This window comes from Sus scrofa, chromosome 1 (genome assembly GCF_000003025.6).
Source record: "Sus scrofa isolate TJ Tabasco breed Duroc chromosome 1, Sscrofa11.1, whole genome shotgun sequence".
In the NCBI taxonomy this organism is placed as follows: Eukaryota; Metazoa; Chordata; class Mammalia; order Artiodactyla; family Suidae; genus Sus; species Sus scrofa.
Genome location: NC_010443.5, coordinates 252,372,309 through 252,397,762, shown reverse-complemented (window position 1 = coordinate 252,397,762; position 25,454 = coordinate 252,372,309). Strand labels below are relative to the sequence as shown.

The 25,454-nt window shown below is 46.0% G+C and overlaps 1 protein-coding gene and 1 long non-coding RNA gene across 4 annotated transcripts; one reads left to right on the top strand and one right to left on the bottom strand.

The window, feature by feature from the left end:
- On the bottom strand, positions 799-2,939 carry LOC110256066. Its single transcript, XR_002337285.1, has 2 exons — positions 2,798-2,939; positions 799-2,654 (listed from the first exon to the last, which is right to left on the bottom strand). It is a non-coding gene; the product is annotated as an uncharacterized LOC110256066 (long non-coding RNA).
- PTGR1 (prostaglandin reductase 1) lies at positions 1,815-24,491 on the top strand. 3 transcript variants are annotated; one of them, XM_021083385.1, is made up of 11 exons: positions 1,815-2,362; positions 2,975-3,170; positions 3,750-3,865; positions 6,049-6,094; positions 7,571-7,627; positions 9,108-9,275; positions 13,388-13,505; positions 15,506-15,661; positions 18,937-19,045; positions 20,056-20,174; positions 24,231-24,491. In XM_021083385.1, exons 3-11 carry the CDS (start codon positions 3,760-3,762, stop codon positions 24,339-24,341), a joined length of 990 nt encoding a protein of 329 aa, XP_020939044.1. In that variant the 5' UTR covers positions 1,815-2,362; positions 2,975-3,170; positions 3,750-3,759; the 3' UTR covers positions 24,342-24,491.

Sequence of the window (25,454 nt, the reverse complement as noted above, 5' to 3'; positions counted from 1 at the left end):
GACACTCATGTTGCAACAGAACAAAGGGTGGGGAAAAAAATGTAATTGTAATGTATACATGTAAGGATAACCTGACCCCTTTGCTGTACAGTGGGAAAATAAAAAATAATAATAATAAATAAAAATAAATAAATAAATAAATAAATATCCATTGAAAGATGAATGGATTAAGAAGATGTGGTACATACATACAATGGACTACTATTCAGCCATCAAAAAGAACAAAATAACGCCACTTACAGCAACATGGATGTAACTAGAGATTCTCATACTAAGTGAAGTCAGAAAGAGAAAAATACCGTATGATAGCACTTATGTCTGGAATCTAATATATGGCACAAATGAACTTTTCCACAGAAAAGAAACTCATGGACTTGGAGAACAGAGTTGTGGTTGCCAAGAGGGGAGGGAGTGGGATGGACTGGGAATCTGGGGTTAGTAGATGCAAACTACTGCATCTACTTGGAATGGAAAGGCAATGAGATCCTGCTGTATATGTATAGCACTGTGAACTATATCTAGTCACTTGTGATGGAGGATGATGGAGGATAGTGTGAGAAAAAGAATGTATATATGTATGTGTGACTGGGTCACTTCACTATACAGTAGAAAATTGACAACACTGTAAACCAACTATAATGGAAAAAATAAAAATCATTTAAAAATGTACTTTTCAGATCGGAAAATACCGACTCTTTAAAGTCTGCTTTCTACTTGTATTTACATTTTTTTTCTCTTCTTGGTCTAAAGATGGTCCTTTTTTCACTGGCATCGTCACTGCTATCATCATTCACAGTGTAACTGTGCAAGCACATTTAATGGTGGGTTTAATATAATATGTGATACATTTAAGTAGGATAATACCCATAGTAGCGGTTGTTTCTTACTTGGCCAAGAGATTTCATATTTTAAGTGTTAGATTACCACTTCAGTGAAATTTTAACATATCAAATGTTGGAAGAAAGAGTTCCCTTTGCTGTTTGGTCTCCTACTTAGGAAATATCTGTTGCAGCTAGAATTTATCTTTGTAATTTAACCTTTGTAATTTGGAGAATTTATCTTTGTAATTTAACCTTTGTAACTTGGAGAATATGAAGTATGATATACAAAGAGGGAAACCTAAATTCTTCATCCAGCATGAACTAAAAAATTGATTAAGATTCATGGTGGTTCTTCATTATGGAGTTGAGAGCATTACGAAAGATTCACTGTTCCATTCAGCTCTTAAACACTGCAACTATATCCATGCCTCATCTTATTTTCCTTCCCTCTCCTCTAAGGATAGAGAAAATGGATAAATTTGCTGTTGTATATCCAACTCTTATATTAAATGAGACTTAAGTTCAGGCAGTATATGAGGAATTGCCAGGTTTCTACTTATTATCTTTCAATTTAAACTGCTAGTGATTAAAAGCAATTTCAAAGGATGAAACTCTGAACTTTGCTTATTTGAAGAATCAATGGCAGGAGCATTGAAGCAAAATCCATGGAATGCATTTCTGAAATCCTAAGTAAATTAATTCAGAATCTTACCCTTTGCTGTAAACAAGCAAATAGAAGCACATCTGTTATATAAGGAAGAAAATGCTGTATGCTGATTGAGCATGCTTTTTAAAGCCTTTAAAAATACTCAGCATATAAACCTGAGTTTGAGCTTGCTGGTGTTTTTTGTTAATGTGTGTTCTCCTTTCTCAGAATTTCCAGCGTGTGCTGTAACTCATGACCTGGATTCTTTATTTGATTTACTTAACTACATGTTATGCAAGTGCATTCTAACATTGCACATATTACCAAAAGCGGGTAAAAGTAAAATTAGTCTTCTGAAAAAAGAGAGAAAGAAAGAAAACCAAGCAAAGGGAAAAAAGGAATCCTACCCTGGTTAACACAACTGGTTTAGGTAACCCTGGTCTGAGAATGTTCAGGCTGAAGAAAAAGGTGCTGAGTCTTATCTTTGGAATGATTCCATTTTTGTGAAAACCAGGGGAGAAACCTTCTAAATGTACTGAATGATTATGGAGAAGGGTAACATTTGTGGTCTTAGCATTATTTCTCCGTTTACAGGACTGACCAGGATTGGGCTCAGAGTTGGGGGTCTATAATTGACAGTGTGGGAAGCCTGGGACTGACTGGGGCCGCTGGGAGACCCGCCTTTCCCGCCTTTTCTCTCTCTCCTGCCTGCCTGAGCAGCAAGGGGCAGGGCTGGCTTTCCTACGCAGCATTTCCCCCCACCCTTCCAGAAAGCCCCGCCCTGGGGAAAGCCTCAAGCCTCACCCCCTTCGGGGATCCACCTAAACACCGGCTCCAGACGCTCTGCGGCGCAGTCCCAACCACCTGCTTTAGGTAGTGGAGCCTGCAGACTCCTGTAAGTAAACTTCCACACCCCACCCTTTGTCCCTGCCGTTTCTAGGCTCCCCTGTAGCTCGGCGTTTGCAGATTGCTCGCCCTCTCGTAACGCTGTGCCACTCTGCGTCTTGCACTCAGAGGAAACTTGGAAACAGGATGTCCCGACTGATGCTTCCTGGTCCATGCAGATTCCTGAAGCGATCGGAAAGGGCTGCGAGAGGGAAGGCCATTGCCTGGCAGCGTTGTGGGTGCGCGGCTTAGCTGCCTGCCCGGGGGAGGGGGCTGGCTAAGGAACTTGCGGGACTGCAAACCTGAGACAGGTGTGGAAGAAGAAAGGCGTCGGAATTCGGTTAAGACACGGGTGTGGGCGAGGCGAGGAGGTGGGATCTGGAGGCGAGTGTGCCCGGACCTGGCATCCCACCAGGCCCCGTTCCTCTGGCGGGTGGGGACTCACCGGGATCTTCAGCTGCCTCGGCGGCCATGCCCTTTACAGGGAAGCTTCTGGACTTTGGGTGAGTCCAGAATTCGCAGCGGCTGTCTTTCTGTGGAAAAAGAGACAAGTAGGACCCGCACAGTTGCGGGTCGCACCACCCCGACCGCTGTGTCTGCAATACGGAAGTGTCCCCTCCAGGCTGCCACTGGCCCCAATCGCGAGCACTGGGCGGGAAAGGAAAGAAAGGGCCAGCCCCTGCGGGCGCGTTTGCAGCCGATTCCCCCTGGGGGAAGGCACGGCTCCCATGTGATGCGGAAGAGATCGGTCCAAGCCTGAGGTGCTACCCCGAGAGCTCAGGGCCGCCTGAGTCATCGTCTCTTGGCCTTGTGTGCAGGCAAGTTTAAACACTGACCCTCGATTTCCCCTTTGGTGCCAAAGAGAACTCGCGCCTGAGCAGCAGCGCCGCCCGGTGGTTGTCATGTGTTCCTGAGACGGCTTGCCTCGGAAGGCAAAGCTGTCCATCTGAGAGACGTGCATAGACTTCGATTTGGTTGTGTTTGATGCTTTTCCTTAGAATTCGCTTCATGTGAGGAGAGAAGTGGAATATTTGCACGCCAGGTAGCTGTTCAGTGCCCTAACGAAACCTTCGCAGTGGCTAGGAAGAATTTGTGTGGGTTCACATTATTCCTTGCGTTGGAGATTTCCGACGTAGCCACTGTTTCCTCATCTGTACACTGACCATGATAATAACGGCTGTCTTAGAGGGAAGTTATGAGGATAGAAGGAGTTGATAAGTATGAAGTGCTTAACAGATCAATAGAAACAGTGAATACTAAGTAAATGTGATGGATGTTAACTGTTCATGATGAAGTTGATGATGGGTAGAGCCTGCCATTCCCCCCTCAGTGCAATGCGTAGGGAGCTGTAAGAATCCAGTCCCTTCAGAGGCTTGACTACGTTTACTGTGTTCTAGGAGCTTCAGGATGGTTCGTGCTAAGAGCTGGACCCTGAAGAAGCATTTTGTAGGCTACCCTACTCCTAGCAACTTTGAACTGAAGACAGTTGAACTCCCGCCCTTAAAAAATGGAGGTAAGTCAGATTCAGAAGATTTAAGTTAGAAGAAACCATATCCGTTTGCCTTTGCTGAATAATACACTACCTCCACACTCAGTGACTTCAAACCACAATCACCGATTAGTTCACAATTCTGGGGGGGTGGCAGTTTGGGCGGGATTAAGTGGGTGGTCCTACCCGGGTTAAGTGGTTAATTCAGGATGAGTGTCCCTCACATGTCTGGTGGTTAGCTGGCTTTCTACTGAGGTGTGTGCCTCACTTCTCGTCTGTGTGACCCTTCCAGCAGGCTGGCGGGAGCTCTTTGTTTTTGCTGTGATTTCATAAGTCTAGGGCAGCAGGAATTGGCAAGTCCAATTTGCAAACACTTTTCAAGCTTGTATCATCTCTGCGAGCATGCTGTTCACCAAAGCCAGTCACATAGCCAAGCCCAGACTCAAGGGGTGGCAACAGACTTCCTGATGAGAGGATGGCCAAGAGGCCTTCACCCAGGGGTGGGTGGTACCTATGGTCCTTGTGCAGTCTGCCACAGAGAGCTTTTCAAGGCTGTCTGTGTGAAACCTCCACGCCACAGCGGAGGATCCCTCTGCTTCCCCTGGTAACTGAAACGCACGTTTGGGTGCTTTGTCCTTCATGACTTTTGCCAGACCCTGGGGAGGACTTCCTCTCTGTCTGGTGAGCCTCATGATGACAGTGGGATCAGCACTGCCTGGCAGCCGCGTGCACAGCTCAGACTATCCCTGTGAGCAGACAAGGAGGGGAAAACCCTCCTTCTGCACTGAGGGGCCTCCCGTGCTCTTGGGGGGAGTGGAGGGACAAGGCCAACGTGCAGAAATGGAAGGGAGAGAAATGGCAACGTACCCCATCGCGAGTTTGGAGATGAGCTTTGCAGAGCACATGCTAAGGGGTGTCTCCAAGGGCTGTTTTCAGGTAGGCAAGCTTGGAGAAAAAGGCGTGCAATCAAGTAGCATGGCAGGTTTCCCTCTAGGTTGGGATAGTCAGGACTCAGGATCAAAATTCCAGAGAATGCATGCATGAGGTCACTCCAGCAAAGTGCATATATATTTTTAATGCCAACTGAGATTAGTAATAAAATCCTGTGTGAGCCCTGTGACATGGCCCTGTGCAAGTTCCTTAATCTAAGCTCAAATAAAATGGAAACAATAATTGCAAAGAACATCATATGAAATAACCTGTATAAAGCATGGAGTGAGTGCCGAGTAAATAATCATAATTTTTACTTTTATTAAAAAATGTAGGTGTTCCCATTGTGTCTCAGTGGAAGCAAATCCGACTAGTAAAAATATGCTCGATATCCCTGGCCACGGGAGAAAGGCAAATCAAAACCACAATGAGGGAGTTCCCGTCATGGCGCAGCGGAAACAAATCCAACTAGGAACCATGAGGTTGCAGGTTCAATCCCTGGCCTTGCTCAGTGGGTTAAAGATCCAGCATTGCTGTGAGCTGTGGTGTAGGTCGTAGAAGTGGCTTGGATCTGACGTTGCTATGGCTGTGGCACAGGCAGGCAGCTGCAGCTCCAATTCGACCCCTAGCCTGGGAACCTCCATACGCCATGGGTGCAGCCCTAAAAAAAAAATAAGTGAAATAATTTTAAGGGTTTTTTTTTTTTTTTTTTTTTTTTTTTTTTTTTGGCTATGCCTACAGCATATGGAAATTCCCATGCCAGGGATCTAACCTATACCACCGTAGCAACCCAAGCTGCCACAGTGACAATGATGGATTCTTAATCCGATTTGCTACTCAGAAACTCCAATCATTTTTACTTTTTTTAATTATTTTTAAGGCCACACCTGTGGCATATGGAAGATCCCAGGCCAGTGGTCAAATCAGCTGCGGCTGCAGCAACACCAGATCTGAGCTGCCCCTGCGACCTATGCCCCAGCTCGTGGCAGTGCTGGATCCTCTAACCCACTGAGCAAAGGCAGGGATAGAACCTGCATCCTTACAGAGAAAAATGTCTGGTCCTTAACCTGCTGAGCCACAATGAGAGCTCCCTAATAATTTTTGACTTTTCTTAATTGGACTGGACCAAATGGGAGAGCTCTTCTTGTCTCTTCAGTAGAAAGCACAGGTGAAAGGGCAGTCCTGAAGCAGAAAGACAGCCTATGTTTATTTAGAAAGTCAGAGAAAAGGCGCCGGGCCTGGGTTTCTAACTGCCTGTGGAATGCTTTATTTTGTAGAGGTCCTCTTGGAAGCTTTGTTCCTCACCGTGGATCCTTACATGAGGTATTTTTCCCTTCTGAAAATTCTGGTGTGTTGGACACTCTTTTGAAGTGGTCAATCTTGTAAAGTATCTGGCTGATTCAAAACACTGTCATTTCCCCTGTTTCTCCCAGTGTGATGTCATTGATGGGCTTCTAGATGCTCATCATTTTCAGGCAAAGGTCTGAGCAGAGCAGAGCAGTGAGGGATTATGTCGGCCCTTTTACCTCCCTCCCCTATCTTTTTTTTTTTTTTTGGTCTTTTTGCCTTTTCTAGGGCCCCTCCCACGGCATATGGAGGTTCCCAGGCTAGGGGTCGAATCGGAGCTGTAGCCACCGACCTACACCAGAGCCACAGCAACGCGGGATCCGAGCTGCTTTTGCAACCTACACCACAGCTCACAGCAACGCCGGATCCTTAACCCACTGAGCGAGGCCAGGGACCGAACCCGCAACCTCATGGTTTCTAGTCGGATTCGTTAACCACTGCGTCACGATGGGAACTCCTATCCCCTATCTTAAAATGCACAATTCATCTCCCATCATTCACTAAAATTGCTTCCCTCCAAAATAAAAGAGGCCAAACTCAAATTTCTCCATTTCACTACTGGCAAATGACTTGGGGAGAGGAAGATGCTAAGACGAAAATTACATCTGCTTGCCTTGCCTTTGTTCTTTTAATTCAGGTAATCTGCAGTTGACATGAATGTGTGTACTCAGTAAACAGTTCAGGGAGGGGCGGAAATAAAAGCTTTCATTGGCCATTGATTCAGTAATTTTCTCGTCTAGGTAAGCAGTGCAGCCATCATTTTTTTTTTTTTTTTTTTTTTTTTTTTTTTTTTTTTTTTTTGCTATTTCTTTGGGCCGCTCCCACAGCATATGGAGGTTCCCAGGCTACGGGTCGAATCGGAGCTATAGCCACCGGCCTACGCCAGAGCCACAGCAACTCGGGATCTGAGCCGCGTCTGCAACCTACACCACAGCTCACGGCAACGCCGGATCGTTAACCCACTGAGCAAGGGCAGGGACCGAACCCGCAACCTCATGGTTCCTAGTCGGATTCGTTAACCACTGCACCACCTCGGGAACTCCCTTTTTTTTTTTTTTAATAATTGTTTTTCATAGTGGACTGATAAGACATTCAAATCTAAAGTGAAAACTGTTTCCAAATGTTGACTAGCAGCCCTTTTTGTGTGTCTAGTGTTTTGGGTAACAAGTCCTCAGTGGACCTGCCTTATGCTGTTAAAGTCATTCGTAGACACTCATCTGCACATGAGCACAATAGTAAGTTTCTCATGTTCATTTTCCAGAAGAATCCCATCAGAGCAAAGAGCTACCTCTACCAGCTTTCCTCCTGCATTTCACCCACTTTCCTGCCCTCCTGGATCTGGGTTTTACTTTTATACACACTTCCCCCCAGTGGTTTTCCATTTGGTTTGAAACTTAAGACAGTTTTCCCCCAGATGCTCTTGTGTATTAACGCTTCGTTTTGTTTTTCCAGGATAGCAGCAAGAAAATTGAAGGAGGGCGATATGATGATGGGAGAGCAAGTGGCCAGGTAGTTTTTTCCATTTGTCCTAATGCTTGAAAAATATGTCTCCTTTTTACCTCCTGCTGGGTCCTGTTTCTGTCCATCGCTCCTATAATTTCTTCAGCCTATGTGGGTTACTCACTATTTGACCTTGGAAATCTCTTGGGAAATCTGCCCCTTTCCTGACTAATTGAGAGAGAGGGAAGAGTATAAAGTTGTTATTATTTCAACTTCACTTTGCTGTCCTTACTTTTAAGTACTAAAAAAAAAAGTATTCATCCATTTCCTGACTATTGTAAAATTTTAAATAAAAAGTGATAGCTTTGAAACTGAAATTTCCCCCGTCATCTGAACCTTAGAGATGACTGTGGTTAATGAGTTTATTTCAAAAAATTGTTCACTACAGGGAGTTCCCATTGTGGCGCAAAGGAAGTGCATCCGACTAGTATCTGCAAGGATGCAGGCCTCGCTCAGTGGGTTGGAGATCTGGTGTTGCTGTGAACTGTGGTGTAGACTGGCAGCTGCAGCTCCAACTCAACCCCTAGCCTGAGATCTTCCACAGGCCTTGGACTTGGCCCTGGAAAGAGAGAAAAAAAATTGTTCAATACACCTACTGATATTTATAAGCTTTAGTGGAATTAAATGCCCTTCAGCAAATTGCCTTTTCTCACTTACTAGGTCATGGGCCTCTTTTGGTATTATCTTTATTATTATTATTTTTTGGCCATGCCCAAGGCATGCAAAAGTTCCCCAGCCAGGGATTGAAACCATGCCACAGAAGTGAGAAAGCTGAATCCTTAATTGCTAGGCCACCAGGGAGCTCCAAGGAACTCTTTTGATGAGAGTGTATGGATATACTACCTACCTTTTAATGTGGCTGCAGATTATTCCATTGTTATCTGTGGTTTAACTAATCTACTGCTGTTTCCAGTTTTTCTTTTGTTGCCTTTTTTTTAGGTTTCCTTTTTTTTTTTATTAAAGTATAGTTGATTTACCATGTTGTGCCAATTTCTGCTTACAGCAAAGTGACCCAGTCATTTATATATGTACATTCCCTTTCATCATGATCTATCCCAAGAGACTGCTGTTTTTTTTGTTTTGTTTTCTGTTTTGTTTTGTTTTTTCCTACTGCGAACAGTTCTACAAGGAATAGGCATGCATCTCTCTGAGTGTGTCTGTGTATTCGTTGCCCATCTGGATGACTCTTTCTTTCCGTTAAATTCCTGGAAGTAAAAATTCCAAGTCAAAGAAGATGCACATTTCAATTTGTAGAGATGATGACATATTGTGCTTCAAAAAGATGGAAGACTTCCTCTCTGTTGGCCCATGTTTCTTCTCAAGGAGGAGAGGCCGATGGCTGAGAATGCAAACGGAGAGTGTGGTATGGTAGGGCCCTCAGCCACGGCGTGTCACCTCTGTCCCCTGCTGTGGACACTCACCGCGCAGCACCCTGCCTTTCCTTGGAAGGGAAGACGATTGACGCGTCTCGGTGTGCTTTCTCTTTCAGAGTTATAGAAAGTAAAAACGCAGCCTTCCCCACGGGAACTATTGTAGTGGCTCTTTTGGGCTGGACCACGCACTCCATTTCTGATGGGAAAAACTTGGAAAGGCTGCTGGCAGAGTGGCCGGACACACTACCGCTCTCTTTGGCCCTGGGAACGGTGGGCATGCCCGGGTGAGTCTCGTGGGTGTTTTTCACTCGTATTTTCAGGTTTTCCAAACGGGTTGGTCCGGAACTTGGTCAACAAGAAGAGACGTGCGGCCCTCTAGGCTCAGGAGCTGATTCGAGAGGGTGGTGGGACTAAGCAGCAAAGAAGAGGGGCTGGAGTTGGCCTTGGGACACAAGGAGAGAGGAGGGGAATCAGGTCAGAGAGAAAGTGACAGCAGGGAGCAGCCTGGGGCCTGGAGCCTCTCAAACAGCTGCAAATGGTAACGGAAAGGCACCCGCTCCTTCTGTCCCTGGAAGGGTCTTGGCGTCACCCCTCCCTCCTCTCCGTCTCCCTTCCAGAGTTGAGAAAGGGAAGAGGGTTCACTTTATCGTGGCCTTTCTGTACTGTCTCTCTTCCCTCACCTCCTTTCCACATCCGAGTTGCTGGAGGTGTCAGGGGATCTGAAGTTTAAATAACAGATGAATCAGAGTATAATTGTACAGTCACTCCATGTGGCCCAGATTTGAAACCCTCTTGGTTTTAAGGGTCTCTTTGCCCCTCAGGAAGACTCCTGATCAGCTCCTCCTGCATTTGCTCTCAAGGGCCCCGCTGCACTTGGCACCTCAAGCTTCCTTTCTTGTCCTGGAGAAGCCACATCGATTGAATTCCTTTTGGAGTCCCCAGATCTTTCCTAGCCTGGAATCCATTTCTTGCTCTAAGTTGTGGGATCTTTTACTTCCTTCCTTCTCCCCACTCTTACTCTCTCCCTGTTTTTTACACTTTGAAGGACTTCTAAAGAGTGAAATGGAGGAGTTCCCGTCATGACTCATTGGTTAACGAATCTGACTAGGAATCATGAGGTTGCGGGTTCGATCCCTGGCCTTGCTCAGTGGGTTAAGGATCCGGCGTTGCCGTGAGCTATGGTGTAGGTCACAGACACGGCTCAGATTCTATGTGGCTGTGGCTCTGGCGTAGGCCAGTGACTACAGCTCCGATTCAACCCCTAGCCTGGGAACCTCCATATGCTGCGGATGCAGCCCCAGAAAAGACAGACAAAAAAAAAAAAGAGTGAAATGGAAATATGTATCCCCAACTGATCAGCCTCCTGCTAAACCAGTCCCATACACCCCAAGTTCATATTACACCTAGGTTTTGAACTCCTCCGAATCATCACAACCAAGAGATGAAATTGTGAAATTAGAAGGTGCTGAATGCCTTCATACATGCAACTGGTGAGCACTGAACAGAATGACAGCCCTTCCTGTTCTTTCCTGCCTGCCCTGTACCCTCTACTAGTGAGAGCACTTCCTCCCACCCTGTTTTCCCATCCCTCCTTGCCTCCAAATTGTGAGCCGGAGGTAGGAGCATGGAAGTGAGAGCAGACATGAAGAAGCCTCGGAGTTAGTCTCCCATGACGTAGCTGGGGAGAAAGGAATTTGTGAAGTCGTAGGAGATATGTATTCATTCATACATATGAACACAGAGGATAAGTGATTCATTTGTGGGCATTTGTCTCAGTTACCTGTTCTAAATGCCTACAGAGTGCACTTTTATTCTGAACAAGCCACTTCATCCCAGTGGTTCTCAAAGGCTGGGAGGGAGGAGTTATATATGCCGTGTTTCTAGCCTCCGCTAGCAACACACCACCCATTCTTTGAGAGTTCCTGCCATTATGAACCCTTACCCATGGGGTGGGTCAGCCCTTCCAGAATTCTGGAGCTTATACCAGAAGTTGAACTGTGAAACGTCAGGTCTTTCAGCTGTCTAGGTGCCAAAGATTTCACATTCTCCCCAGGTACTGCATTATTGCTTCAATAGCACCTCTGTCTTCGGAGTTAAGCTAGAAGAGGTCAAGTATTTTGCTCTCCAGCTGTTGATTCTATCAAGTCTCCCTTTGTCCAAAGTGTACCTTTAATTTTCCTTTTAGGATTTCTTTACTGTTGGCTTTCCCACATTATCTCCTTTTTATTTTTTTATTTTTTATTTTTATTTTTTTGTCTTTTCTAGGGTTGCACCTGCAGCATATGGAGGTTCCCAGGCTAGGGGTCTAATTGGAGCTGTAGCTGCTGGCCTACAGCAGAGCCACAGCAACGTGGGATCCAAGCCTCATCTGCGACCTACACCACAGCTCATGGCAACACTGGATCCTTAACCCACTAAGCAAGGCCAGGGATCAAACCCGCAACCTCATGGTTCCTAGTCGGATTCGTTAACCACTGAGCCACGACGGGAACGTCTCTCCTTTTTAAAAGGAGGGGATATTTGGGAAGGCCTTGTGTATCTTAGGTCCGCATGTCTAATCGAAAGCTGATTCTGTGAGTATCCAGAAGGGAGACAGGTGGAGAGCGGGCATACAGGTTGTCCTGGGTGGAATGACCCAATCAGAAAATGTACCTTCTGGAGTGTCTGTCGTGGCTCAGTGGTTAACGAATCCGACTAGGAACTGTGAGGTTGCGGGTTCGATCCCTGGCCTTGCTCAGTGGGTTAAGGATCCAGTGTTGCCGTGAGCTGTGGTGTAGGTCACAGACACTGCTCTGATCTAGTGTTGCTGTGGCTGGTGGTGTAGGCTCCCATTCAACCCCTAGCCTGGGAATCTCCATATGTCTTGGGTGCGCCCCCAAAAGACCAAAACAAACAAACAAAAAACAACAAAACAAAAAGAAAAACAAACAAACAAAAAAAAAGAAAAGAAAAAAGAAAGAAAAAGAAAATATACCTTTTTTTTTCTCTTTTGGGGTTAGGCTAACTTGTCCAGCACACTCTGATGTCAGCATTCATTAAAGCAGTGGTTCTCAGTTGCTTGCATTTGTAAGAATCACCTAGAGTCCTATTAAAATTCAGATTTCCACATCTCAGTATTTTTGAGTCAGTGGGTCTGAGATGGGGCCTGGGAATCTCAATTTTTAATAAAACTCCAGGTGATTCTGAGGCAGGTGGCATTCCATCCACCTTTTGAAAAACACTGGACTAAGGGAATATTAGCTATTTGGATCCTCAGAAAAAGAGCTGTCTGTGCCTTTTACTGCCTTCCCGTCAATGCCCAACTGCAACGGCCCCACACAGAAGAGCCAGAGGCTGAGTAGGCTTAAGTTATGCCAAGGTGCAGTTTCTGTTTGACACGGAAATAATTTTACATGAATTTTTCTGAGAATTTGCAAGTGGCTTAACAATCACCATAATGGATATAGATTTCATGGGGCTCAGACTCAGGGTGCAAAAATAGAACTTACCTTTTTTCTACTGCTGGACTCCATTTTTATCTCAAGCTGGTGTCTTGAACTCAAACCTCAGTTAAAGCAGTGATGTCTCATATCATTTTGGGTTTAAAACTTATCATTTCCTTTGTCTTCTCCCTCGGGCTGATGCAAAGCTCCCAGGGTTAACACAAGAGGGTCAGCGGAGGGGGGCAGCAACTTGCTCTTGGTCCATCTTAGGCTGGTCCCTGCTCAGAGGGGTAACTTTGCCCATTGAGTCTTCAGCCACATCCCCGTCCGAGCTGGAAATCCACTGAGGTATGATGGTTTCTCTACCCGGGCCCCCCTGGTGCTGCCTGAGCTGCATCTCTGCAGGCCCAATAGCACTAGCTCTTCCCCTGCAAGCTGACTTTGGCATCTCACTCGGGATGAGGTGGGGAAATGGCAGAAGCTCTTCTGTACCACTTTGGAGCCATGAGAACCTCCAAGTGTTTCTCTCTGACCCTCTCAGGCCTAGACACCATCTACAGTTACATTGGCTCTGTGACAATGGCACCATGGTGACAAGGAGGCTTTCCCCATGAAGCTCGCCATCTCCCCACCACTTAGATGGGAAGGAGGCATATGCTCTCTGCTCTTGGATCCCTAAAGTTTAACAGGGACCTCTTTTCTTTCACTGCTGAAACTTGGCCGGGGGGTGGACAGGATCCTCCCCCTCCCAGCCACCATTGTGTTCCCCCCCCCCTGGTTCCCATCATCGTTATTCCTCTCTGAGGGTGTAGAAGGAGGAGGCAGACCATTAGTGGCTGGTAATAGTCATGTCCCGTATGCCGTCTCTGACCTGCACCCATGGCACGGGGCTGCTGAGGAGGCCTTCAGGGTGTAAATAAATGGGATGCAGGAGAAAGAAATTTACCCTCTGATTCTTACTTTTCTCCCCTCAGCCTAACAGCCTACTTTGGCCTGTTGGACATCTGTGGTCTGAAGGGTGGAGAAACAGTGATGGTTAATGCGGCAGCAGGGGCCGTGGGCTCTGTCGTGGGGCAGATCGCGAAGCTCAAGGTAAGTGTCTGCCTCCGAAACCAACATCACTCCACACCCAGAGTGTGCGCTGGGAGTGCAGCGGTGCGCGCGGCAGACCTTCCCTCATGTCGGGGGTTTGGTCTACTTGATCTCCTCTAGAGGTCGAAGATTGGAAATGATTGAGAAAAGGGAGGCGCGAGGAAAATGGCATGGCAAAGATGACCCGAACACGGTCATCTGATAACATTGCAGGTCTCAAGTCACAGATGGCCTCTGCTATGAGGTATGAGTTTGCGAGCAGGAGCTATGGAAATAGTTTTTATGGAACATTTCTTGTTACAGCTTCATCTCTTGTCTTTGTGATTATCCCCAGCAGTGGGGGGAGGGACCTGAAATCAGCAAGCAATCATTGCCCACAGGGTCCCATTGTGTTTCAAAAATTGGATAGGACGTATCCTTAAACCTATTCCTTTGAAACTCCACTAGCAATCACCCAACTAAGAAGTTTGTGCTCAATCCTTAAAGGAGTGACCTGATTAATTTGTATTTTAGAGCAATCATTTTGGCATTGGGAGGAGAATAGTTTGTAGGGACACAATACAAGGGACAGAAACAAGAAGTCAGGGAGTCCGACTCTTATCTATGAGGATACAGCTTCAATCCCTGGACTTGCTCAGTGGGTCAAGGATCTGGTGTTGCCGTGTGCTATGTTGTAGGTCGCAGATGCGGCTCGGATCTGGCATTGCTGTGGCTGTGGCAGAGGCCGGCAGCTGCAGCTCCGATTCGACCCCTAGCCCGGGAACCTTCATATGCTGCACATGCAGCCCTAAAAAGCAAAAAAAAAAAAAAAAAAAAAGTCAGATCAGGAGACTCTCACAATAATTCGTATGAAAATGATGATACATTAACAGCGAAGATGGGATGTCAGTGGCAACTTTTAAGGATATTGGATGAAAAAGGATAAAACCTGGTGACTGGACGTGGGTAGCAAGAGAAAGGCAAGCATCTCCTATGACCCACGGGGTTCGGGTGTGGATGACTGGGTGGCATCATTCACCACAATAGACAAGAGAGGGGGAACAAGAAAGAGGGAAGGGGAAAAATGCATTCCATTTAGACCCACTGATCACGAGGCCCCTCGGGCTACCCGAGTGAAGATCCTTACGGGTCATTGGCACTCAGGAGAGAGGCATGGCTGCAGTGAACAGACCCGGGGATCAACTGCACGCAGGCGGCAGCGAGGTCATAGGCATCAGTGAGATCATCCTTGAGAGTATAAGGTTAGAAGGAAAAAGGACCCAGGAGAGGGAGTTGGCAAAATCTTTTTGTCTTGAATCGTGAAGGAACAGAAAGAGTGGCGGCAGTTGTTTGTACAGATACACGTATGAACCCAAGGCCTTCCCCCCACCTGAAAGTGAACAGAGGCTGGTGTTCCAGCCTTCATGAAACATCCAGAGTAGAAGAGAGCTTTCAGAAGAGTAACTCTCTATGTATCAACATAATCTCTAGTCTCAACCTGAAAGTGCTTCTCAGGATGCTCTCCAGTTCCCCTCTGATGAGGCAGCATCTGGTCCAGTGCTTTCGGCCAAATCTCAGAACAGAAGGCAGTCAGTTACCAGGAGGGATGTCTATTCTATGAGTGTGCCAGGACTGAGCCAAAATTATAGTCTAAAGAACGCCTGCACCAAGAGATAGCATGCAAATCACTGCAAGGGAAGCAACGCCCCAAAATAATGAAACAAGAGAGTCACATGCATAGGCTGTCGAGCTGGCAGATTGAAACGAGCTGCAAACCATATAAACGTAGGAGGGATCTGGTGTGTGGTCCGAGGCAAGGTGAACTTATGGTTGGGTTGTACTGTAGGCTAGTTTGGAACTAATTTCACTCATGGAGCCTACTGGCCCATTACAGTATCCTCATATATGTTGCTCAGCACGTGGGATGGTGTTCTTGGGGACCCCGGCCATACTAGACTGCGAGGAGAGACTTTCCCCATGCTTGTGGTTTATAAATGGTTTCCATTTTTCTCCTCATTTAGGGCTGCAAAGTTGTTGGAGCAGCAGGGTCTGACGAAAAGGTTGCCTGCCTTAAAAAGTATGGATTTGATGTTGCCTTTAACTATAAAACAATCGAGTCTTTGGAAGAAACTTTGAAAAAAGCCTCTCCTGAGGGCTATGATTGTTATTTTGATAACGTAAGTACCAACTGGACTTAATATCTGCTTTACTTACAAAGTAACAAAGTACTGTATGAGGGCATCTACTTCTCGAGTTTCCATTTTAAGATAAATGAGAAAAGCACATACAGTTTAAAAAAAAAAAACCAGTTTTATTCAAATATAATTGACCTGTTTAAAGTGTAGAACTCAATAATTTTTACAATAGTCACGAAATTGCACAACCCTTCCCACAATTTGTTGTTGTTGTTTTTAAGCCCACACCTGCTGCATATGGAAATTCCCAGGCTAGGGGTCAAATTGGAGCTACAGCTGCTGGCCTACACCACAGCCACAGCCACTCCAGATCCGAGGTGCATCTGCAACCTACACCTCAGCTCACGGCAGCACTGGATCCCCACTGAGCAGGACCAGGGGTCAAAGCTGCACCCTCATGGATACTAGTTGGGTTCATTTCCACGGAACCACAGTGGGAACTTCACCCTTGCCACAATTTTAGAATATTTTCATCACCCTACAAAGAAATGCTGTGCTTATTAGCAGTCACTGCCTTTTGCCCCCTCAAAATTGACCTTTCATGACTAGCTTCTCCCACTTAGCATGTTTTCTCTCATCCATGTCATAGCATCTATCACGATTTCACTCCTTTTTATGGCCAAATCATATTCCATTGTGTGGATATATCACATTTTAGTCATCCATCCCTCAGTTGATAAACAATTGAGTCGCTTGCATTTCTTGGCTACTATGTATAATGCTCCTGTGACCATTTATGTAGAAGTTTTTGTGTGGACATATGTGTTCATTTATCTTGACTACAAGTGGAATCGTTGGGTCATATGGTGACTCGATGGTTAACATTTTGAGGAACTGCCATACTCTTGCAGTATGGCAGCACTTTGTTCTCACATGTGTTCGCACCAGCAATCTCTGTGGGTTCCAGTTTCCCCAAATCTTCACCAACATTTATTATCTGCATTTTGACTGTGACTCTCCTAGTGGGTTTGCAGTGATATTTCATTGTGGGTTTTTTGTTTTGTTTTGCTTTTTGCTTTTTGTTTTAGGGCTGCACCTATGGCATATGGAGGTTCCCAGGCTAGGGGTCTAATTGGAGCTACACCTGCCAGCCTATGCCAGAGCCACAGCAATGCCAGATCTGAGCCATGTCTGCGACCTACACCACAGCTCACAGCAACGCCAGATCCTTAACCCACTGAGCGAGGCCAGAGATCGAACCTGCAACCTCATGGTTCCTAGTCGGATTTGTTTCCGCTGCGCCATGACGGGAACTCCCGCATCGTGGTTTTGATTTGCCTTTCTCCAGTGGCCAGGGATATCGAGCATCTTTTTATATGTTTATTGGCCACTTATATCTCCTTTGAAGAAATGCTCTCATTCAAATCCTTTGCTCATTTTCAGTTGGGTTTTTTGTTGAGTTGTCAGAGTTCTTTGTATATTCTATCCCTATCAGATGTAGCCAGTTCTTAGTATTCCTGGTCTTTATGTTCTATTAAAGTCACTATAACCCCTAAACCATTGCTCCTCTTGGAAGTAGGTACCTGTGTGTACATACCTCATAGAGATTACCATCTTTAGTCTGCAGCTTCTAGTTTCTCTATTTGAAAAAAATGAAAGAATGAGGCTCAAAAGTGTTAAGTAACTTGTCTGAGGCCGCCCCACTAGGAATCCTCCCAGCTGTAATTCATACTACATGTAACTAGCCCGAGAGCTGGTGCTTCTCAAACTGTTTTGCATTGCTGCCTACTGTCTTCCCCCTCTGGTAATCTCTGAATGAGATCTACAAAAGACGGCAGAGCTTGGGCCTTTTTTTTTAACTTTGCTGGGAATTTTGTGTCTCTTTTGCGATGTGCCACTCTGTATTGGTCTGCAAATGACCAGAGAAAGCTCTGTGAGCAGTGATTTTGGGGTTATAAATTTTAGCAGGTAGTCCAATTCTAAAATATGGAAAATCTGATAATGAGGATTATTAGTAATAATGTCTCCTATATATGGTTTGCAAATTTTTTTTCTTATTCTGTGAGTTGCTTTCACTTTTTTTTTCCTTTCACTTTCTTGATGGTGTCCTTTGAAGCACAGAAGTTTTAAATTTCGATGAAGTCCAATTTATTTTTTTCTTTTGCTGCTTGGGCTTTTAGTGTCATATCTAAGAAGGCCTTACCTTAGCCAGGGTCACAAAGGTTGACTCCTATGTTTTTCTTTTTTTCCATAAGAGTTTTATTGTTTTACTTCCTACATTTAGGTTTATGATACATTTTAAGTCAATTTGTGTGTATCATGTAAGGAAGGAGTCCGATTTCATTCTTTTCCATGTGGACATCAGTTGTTCTGCACCATTTGTTTAAGAGGCTATTTTCAGAGTTCCCATCACGACGCAGGGGAAACGAATCCAACTATGAATGATGAGGTTGCAGGTTCGATCCCTGGCCTTGCTCAGTGGGTTAAGGATCTGGCGTTGCTGTGAGCTGTGGTGTAGGTCGAAGATACAGCTTGGATCTCACGTTGCTGTGGCTGTGGCGTAGGCCGGCAGCTACAGCTCCAATTAGACCCCTAGCCTGGGAACCTCCATATGCCATGGTTGTGGCCCTAAAAAAAAGACAAAAAAAGAAAAAAAGACTATTTTCCCCCCATTGAATTGTTTTGGCACTCTTTCCAAAATCAACTGACCATGAATGTAAGGGCTTGTTTTTGGACTCTCAGTTGAGGACTGTTGATGTATATTTCTGTTCTCACACTGCCTTGATTAATATAGCTTTGTAATAAGTTTTAAAATCAGAAAATAGGAGTTCTCCAACTTTGTTCTTGATATGGCTTCTAAGTTATTTTTCCACACTTTTAGATAGGGCAATGAGATTATTGAACTCCCCAGAAAACCCCAATATATAGTAAAATCAAATTTATAAGTTATATGAGGTATGTTCCTACAGTCAAATAAAAATGCCCATTTCCTTTAAAAAAGAAATTATAAGCAATTGCTTTTATTTATTTATTTGGCCACGCCTGTAGCATGTGGAAGTTCCTGGGACAGGGATCAAACCCACACCACCTCAATGACAATGCCGGATCCTTAACCTGCCACACCACAAGGGGACTCTGAAAATGCCCAGTTTCCAATGTCTTTCCAGCTTCAGTCTTCTGCCCTGCTGTGCTAATTCAATCAGTGTTATCACCGCTAAAACAAGTATTGAGAGATGATCATTGTGAGCTAATGGTTCTAAATCTTCTTGCGTTCAGATTATTGAAAGTTTTGGGGTTTTGTTTCCTTGTCTGTTTAGGTGGGTGGAGAGTTTTCCAACGCTGTTACCTCCCAGATGAAGAAATTTGGAAGAATTGCCATATGTGGGGCTATCTCTACCTATAACAGAACGGGCCCACCTCCCCCAGGTAATGAACTCACGCACATGGTGCCCTGACATGGAGAGGGTGGGGGCGGGTGTGGGATTTGCTGAACCTCTTGGTCTATTGTTCTCTTAGCGACTCTTAGGCCAGGGGTGGACACTGGTGGTTTTGCATCTGCTTTGAGAACAGAAGTCGATAGGTTTCTGCCATACGTGATTCTGTTAAGCCACAAGGAAGAACAGGCGAAGTGTGGGCAACATCTGGGTATCCAGCCTTGATTAGCACAGGAACATTCCCCGTGTGATCTTTGGGACCTCCTTCTGTTCCTAGAACAGTTGGGAAGTTTTGTTCTGTCGCACAAGGGATGAACATTCCCTGGCTGCCCGGCCTGTGCCCGGTCTCCCCCTGGGTATGAATTTTCTATGGCTGCGGTAACCACTACCCCACGTCGTGACTTAAAACCGCACACATTTATTGTCTTCATAAATGGAGGTCAAAATCTAAAATGGCTCAGCAGGGGTGCATTCCTTCTGAAGGCTCAAGAGGAGTCTGCCTCCTTGCCTTTTCCAGCTTTTCGAGGCCGCTTGTGTTCCTTGGCTGATGGGCTCTTCCCCCATCTTGAGAGCCAGCCGCGCAGCACCTTCCGATCCTCCCCAGCACACCCCGATCGCTGCTCCAACATCATCACATATTTTTTCTCAACTGATTTCTCCGCATCCTTCTTTCCCTTACAAGGACCCCTATGGGCCCTCCTGTTTAACACAGAAGAGTCTCTCCATCTAAAGGTTCTAGACTTAATCACGTCTGCAAAGTCCCCTTTGCCACGTAAGGTAACATAGTCACAGGTTCTGGGGACTAGGACGTGGCCGGCTCTGGGGCCATCGTTTTGCTCCCACAAAGCGCGTGCTGATTTGTGGGGAGCCCTGAGCATCCGAGTGGAGGAAGCAGAAGGGAAAGCACGAGGAGAACTAACTCTGACATGCCTGCTGCTGCTGGGTCTTCACCACGGCCACCTCCCTGGCCCCTGGTGCCCAAACGTGCCCTCCTCTTCCCAGGGCCGCCCCCGGAGGTCGTCATCTATAACGAACTCTGCTTCCAAGGCTTCATCGTCACCCGCTGGCAAGGAGAAGTGCGCCAGAAGGCTCTGAGGGACTTGCTGAAGTGGGTCTCAGAGGTAAGGGGCTCCGGAGCCACTCCTCCACCAGCCCCCCCCCGCCCCCTTGGATGCTGCAGATTTCATTTCCGCTGCAAGTACGGGGTCGTCGCACTGCTCCCCCTTTTATAACCAAATATCTGGAGGTCTCGTGTGCACACCTTGTCTGCACTCTCCGTCTTTCTTAAGCCGCCCATCAAGCTTTGGTACTGTTGCCCTTCCCCCAACACTGCTTTTGTCAGGGTCACCCATATCCCTCAGACCGTGAACTCCAGGGCCCAGCTCCCAGCATCTCTTGGCTGTGGGGCATATTTGACCGGGGGCTGGGGGGGGGCTCTTTTTCTTCCCTTGGATTTTGGTTTTCCTCACCGATTGGTCTTCCTCAGACTCCTTAGCCAGCTTGTTTCTTCTCTCCAGAGTCACAGTCGGGTGCCCCCACGCCCGGTCACAGGGCCTCTCTTCTTCTCCATCCACACTCCCGCTGGCCCTTAGTTATCTCATCCAGGCTCTTGGCTTTAAAGCTCATCAGTGTGCTGACAGCTCCTAACAGTCTGTCTCCAGCCTGGATCTCTCCCCTGAGCTCTAGCCTGTTCCACAGCTGTGCCTGGATAGGTAATGCTCATCTCTATCTCCGTTTTAATATGTTAAAAACCAAACAGATCTTGCTCTTTCCTGCCAAGCTCCATAGACAGACCTCAGCATCTCAGTTCTGACAGTGCTGCCCTTTTAATACTCAAACCTTGAGATCATCTTTGATTCCTTTCTTTGTCTCATACCTGTGTCTAATCTGTCAGGAAATTCTAGTGGCCTAACCTTGGAAATAAATCCAGAACCTGCCCAGTTCTCTCTCCTCCACTGCTCCCATCCCGGTCTAGGCCACCACCTTGTCTGGCCTGGGTGCTCTGTACCCTCTAATCTGCTCTCCTACTTTTTTTTGCCCCTACAGACAATTCCTAACACAGCAACCAGAGTGATCTTTTAAAACATAAATCAGGAGTTCCCGTCGTGGCTTAGTGGTTAATGAATCTAACTAGGAACCCTGAGGTTGCAGGTTTGATCCCTGGCCTTGCTCAGTGGGTTGAGGATCCGGTGTTGCCCTGAGCTGTGGTGTAGGTCACAGACACGGCTGACTCAGATCTGGCGTTGCTGTGGCTCTGGCATAGGCTGGCGGCTACAGCTCCGATTAGACCCCTGGCCTGGGAATCTCCGTGTGGGAGCGGCCCTAGAAAAGGCAAAAAGACAAAAAATAAAATAAAACATAAATCAAACCAAGTCATTCTAATGCTTTAAACCCTGCAAAGCTCCCCATTTTCACTTAGAATAAAGCCTGCAAGGCTGGACACTATCTGGCCTCTGTCGCCCCCCTAATTTCATTTATTATTCACCCCTTTGCTCACTCTGCCAAACCGCCCACCCCCAGACACACAGCCATCTACTCTTCTGTAATTACTTAATTCTCTCAAGTTTTTGCTAAAAACTTTCTTCTGAATGAGGCAGCTTATGTTTATTTAGTCTTTTTAGGGCCACACCCACAGCATAAGGAGGTTCCCAGGCTAGGGGTCCAATCAGAGCTGTAGCCTCCAGCCTGCACCACAGCCACTGAAACGCAGAATCTGAGCTGCATCTTCGCCCTACACCACAGCTCCTGGCAATGTTGGATCCTTAACCCACTGAGCGAGGCCAGGGATCGAACCCATGTCCTCATGGATGCTAGTCAGTTTTGTTAACGTTGAGCCATGATGGGAGATCCTGAAGGAGGCAGCTTTTAAAATGACCCTTTTAAATTGCAACCCCCCTCACTCTTGATCGTCTTCTCTTTTATCCATAGCTATTATCATCTTTAACATAATATAGACTATAATTGACTTATCATATGTGTTGCGCGTCTCCCTCTCACGAGAGTGTAACCTCCACAAGGGCAGCCATGATCACACATTTTGTTTTCTTTTTTTTTTTTTTTTTTTTTTTTTTTTTGTCTTTTGTTGTTGTTGTTGCTATTTCTTGGGCCGCTCCCGCGGCATATGGAGGTTCCCAGGCTAGGGGTTGAATCGGAGCTGTAGCCACCGGCCTACGCCAGAGCCACAGCAACGAGGGATCCGAGCCGCGTCTGCAACCTACACCACAGCTCACGGCAACGCCGGATCGTTAACCCACTGAGCAAGGGCAGGGACCGAACCCGCAACCTCATGGTTCCTAGTCGGATTCGTTAACCACTGCGCCACGACGGGAACTCCACATTTTGTTTTCTGATGTATCTCCAGCACCTAGTATAGTGTCTGAATCAATATAGGTACTAGATTCACACTGTTGAATGAACACATGTCAGTGGTGCATGTATTTGTTCCATGGCTCTTCCAGATCCCAGAGTGGAAAGAGTCTTCCTATAGCCACACCTTATAGACCCAGAGGAAGAAGTCAGTCCTCTTGTCCTGTGCTGCCATCATTGTCCCACCTATACCTCGTGGAGTTTTAATCAAGAGAAATCTGAATGACTGAGGCTCATTGTTTTCATTTCTGAGGGAAATTTTATTGGCATGTAGGTGACTTAGTGTTGTGTTAGTTTCAGCAAAGTGAATATACATATTCATTCTTTTTCCCCATGTACCACACTTCCCAACTCCAGGCTTTATTATCATTTCCAAATAGAGCCATAGGCGGCCCCCGGTAGCCCTTGGAGCTTGGCGTCTCCACCAGTCTGATGCTCTTGAGTGCCGGGCTGGGCGCTTCCCAGGAGCTGGCAAGAGCAGAATGCTTTCCGAGTTCCTGGTGTGTAGGCTCTGAGTCCCTGGTGAGGAAGGGGCACATGGTCCCAGCCGACAGCAGGCCCCATGTGCTACTACTCTTTCTTCTAACAAAGTGAACCTAATTATATTTAAGTCACTAGAGAATTGGTCTCATTTCTCTCACATCTACTCTTTTTCTCATCCCCCCTTCTTTTGTAATACTTTTCATTTCAGAATAGTTCTAGATTTACAGAAAAATTCCAAAGAAACTACAGAGTGTTCTCATTTACCCTGTAGTCTACGTCCCAGTTTCCCATATTTTTAACATTTTATATTAGTATTCATCCTCTACTTTTTAAAAAATTTTATTGGCATGTAGGTGACTTAGTGTTGTGTTAGTTTCAGCAAAGTGAATATATATATTTTCTTTTTCCCCATGTACATGACTACAAACTGTTGAGTAGATCTCCCTGTGCTATACAATTCATCCTCTGCTTTTAACCTTAAAACTCTTACTTAGTGCCTTTGACCTCTTCCAGGTTCTTTGCCTCTTCAAGAGCAGGAATGAGCTGGGGCTTTCTAGCGAAGGGTTCAAATCCCAGCTCCCCTCCATCTTCCTTGAGGGACCTCAAGTAAATAAATAGTCCTTCCATAAATCTATGAAGGATGCTAAACCATCACAGTGTAGCCACACTGGGGAAAAAATGGTTATCAGGGAACTTAGTCTCCACAGAAGACCCCTTTAAAATAATGTGAGCAGGTGAAGTAGTTCTACTTTGTAGATGGTGCCTTGTAGGAGAGAGAAATGATAAACCGTCACTCAGTGACTTCCCCCCACCCTCCTCCACTGTGAAGGTAAAATACATACTGAACAAATTGCAGCCTGAAGGGCAAACAGATTAGACTGCCATGCTATGTACATTTGCTGCACAGGGCCTGCCTCTTTAGGGGTCACGGAGAGGCAAGGATGCGACACCCCAGCTGCTGCAAAGATGAGCACAGACAGCACCCTGGAAGGGTGTCCCCAGCTCCATTCGCTTCCTCTTCTGAGATCATTCCATTATTAAAACTTTCCAGTCTATTTACTCAGAAATTGCTGAACTGCTTCCTTGTGCCATTTCTCATATGGTTAGAGTCCGCTCTAAGGCCTACTATTACATTCTTATGTGTTCTGCAATCTGTTACTTACCCGTGTCTGCGGCTCAGGCCCCCAGAATGACGGGAAGTGCGAGGACAGGGTCTCCACTTTCTGGTTCCAAGCCTCCCATGAGGTACTGAGAAATCCGTTGCTACTTTGAGTGTAACACTTAGAATATGAAACTAATCTTTTCTATTTGTTGTTATTTTGATACAGGGTAAAATCCAGTACCATGAACACATCACGGAAGGATTTGAAAACATGCCCGCTGCATTTATGGGAATGCTGAAAGGCGAGAACCTGGGGAAAGCAATCGTGAAAGCATGAACCAAGACGACACGAGAGTCCAGAGATCACTTCATTCCTTGGAGAAATTTTTTAATCCTTTAATAGAACGTGTACTGTCTTCATGATCTAAAACCCAGTGCTTGCAATGAGTTTGAACTACCTAATAAAATGCATTTAAGGAATACATAATTGGCAAGAGAGTGAAAATCAGAGTGAACAATAGCCAGGCCTCTCGCTGCCTATTATACGTCCTCCAGGGTTTTAAGAGAAAATAGTGGCTGTGGAGTCCAAAAGTTTTGTGATCATGGACTTCTGCTTTTTCATCTGTACAGTAAGGACAGGACCAGCCGCTGCAGAAACAGAGTATATGTTTATTTAGAGCAGCAGCACGATGCCTGGCATGGGCGAGGTACTCGCTAAGTGTTAGCTACCTCCCTGCAGAAACCGGTGAAGGTGAAGTCAAGGTTACCACCCCCATGGCTTATGATTACACAAGGAGAGAGAACCACGGCTAATGTACGCGGACCTCAGGGGAGCCCACGCTGGTCCTCTGCAGGTGGGTCTATTAACATGACAGACTGAAGAAAGACTCTATCATTCACAGCAGCTACAAAAAAAAAAAAAAAAAGGTAACACATAGGAATCTCTATAAGCCTACAAAAAAGTGACAGATTGTTTTTGTTTTTTTTCTTTTTTTTAAACAAGTGGCCGCACCCATGGCATATGGAAGTTCCCAGGCTAGGGGTTGAGCCACAGCCACGGTAGAAGCAACGCTGAGTTAGTTATGTTGTGAGCCACACGGGAAATCCAAAAAAGTGAGAGATTGTTATGAGCAAACCTCTAAAATGTTACCGAGGGACACAAAATGCTGAACATGTGGAAAGGTTACCATGTTCTTGGACGAGAAGATTTGGTTTCATAAAAATGTCAATTCTGGGAGTTCCCATCGTGGCTCAGTTGTTAACGAATCCGACTAGGAACCATGCAGTTGCTGGTTCCATCCCTGGCCTTGCTCAGTGGGTTAAGGATCTGGCGTTGCTGTGAGCTGTGGTGAAGGTTGCAGACATGGCTCGGATCCCATGGTGCTGTGGCCAGCGGCTGCAGCTCTGATTAGATCCCTAGCCTGGGAACCTCCATATACTACAGGAGCGG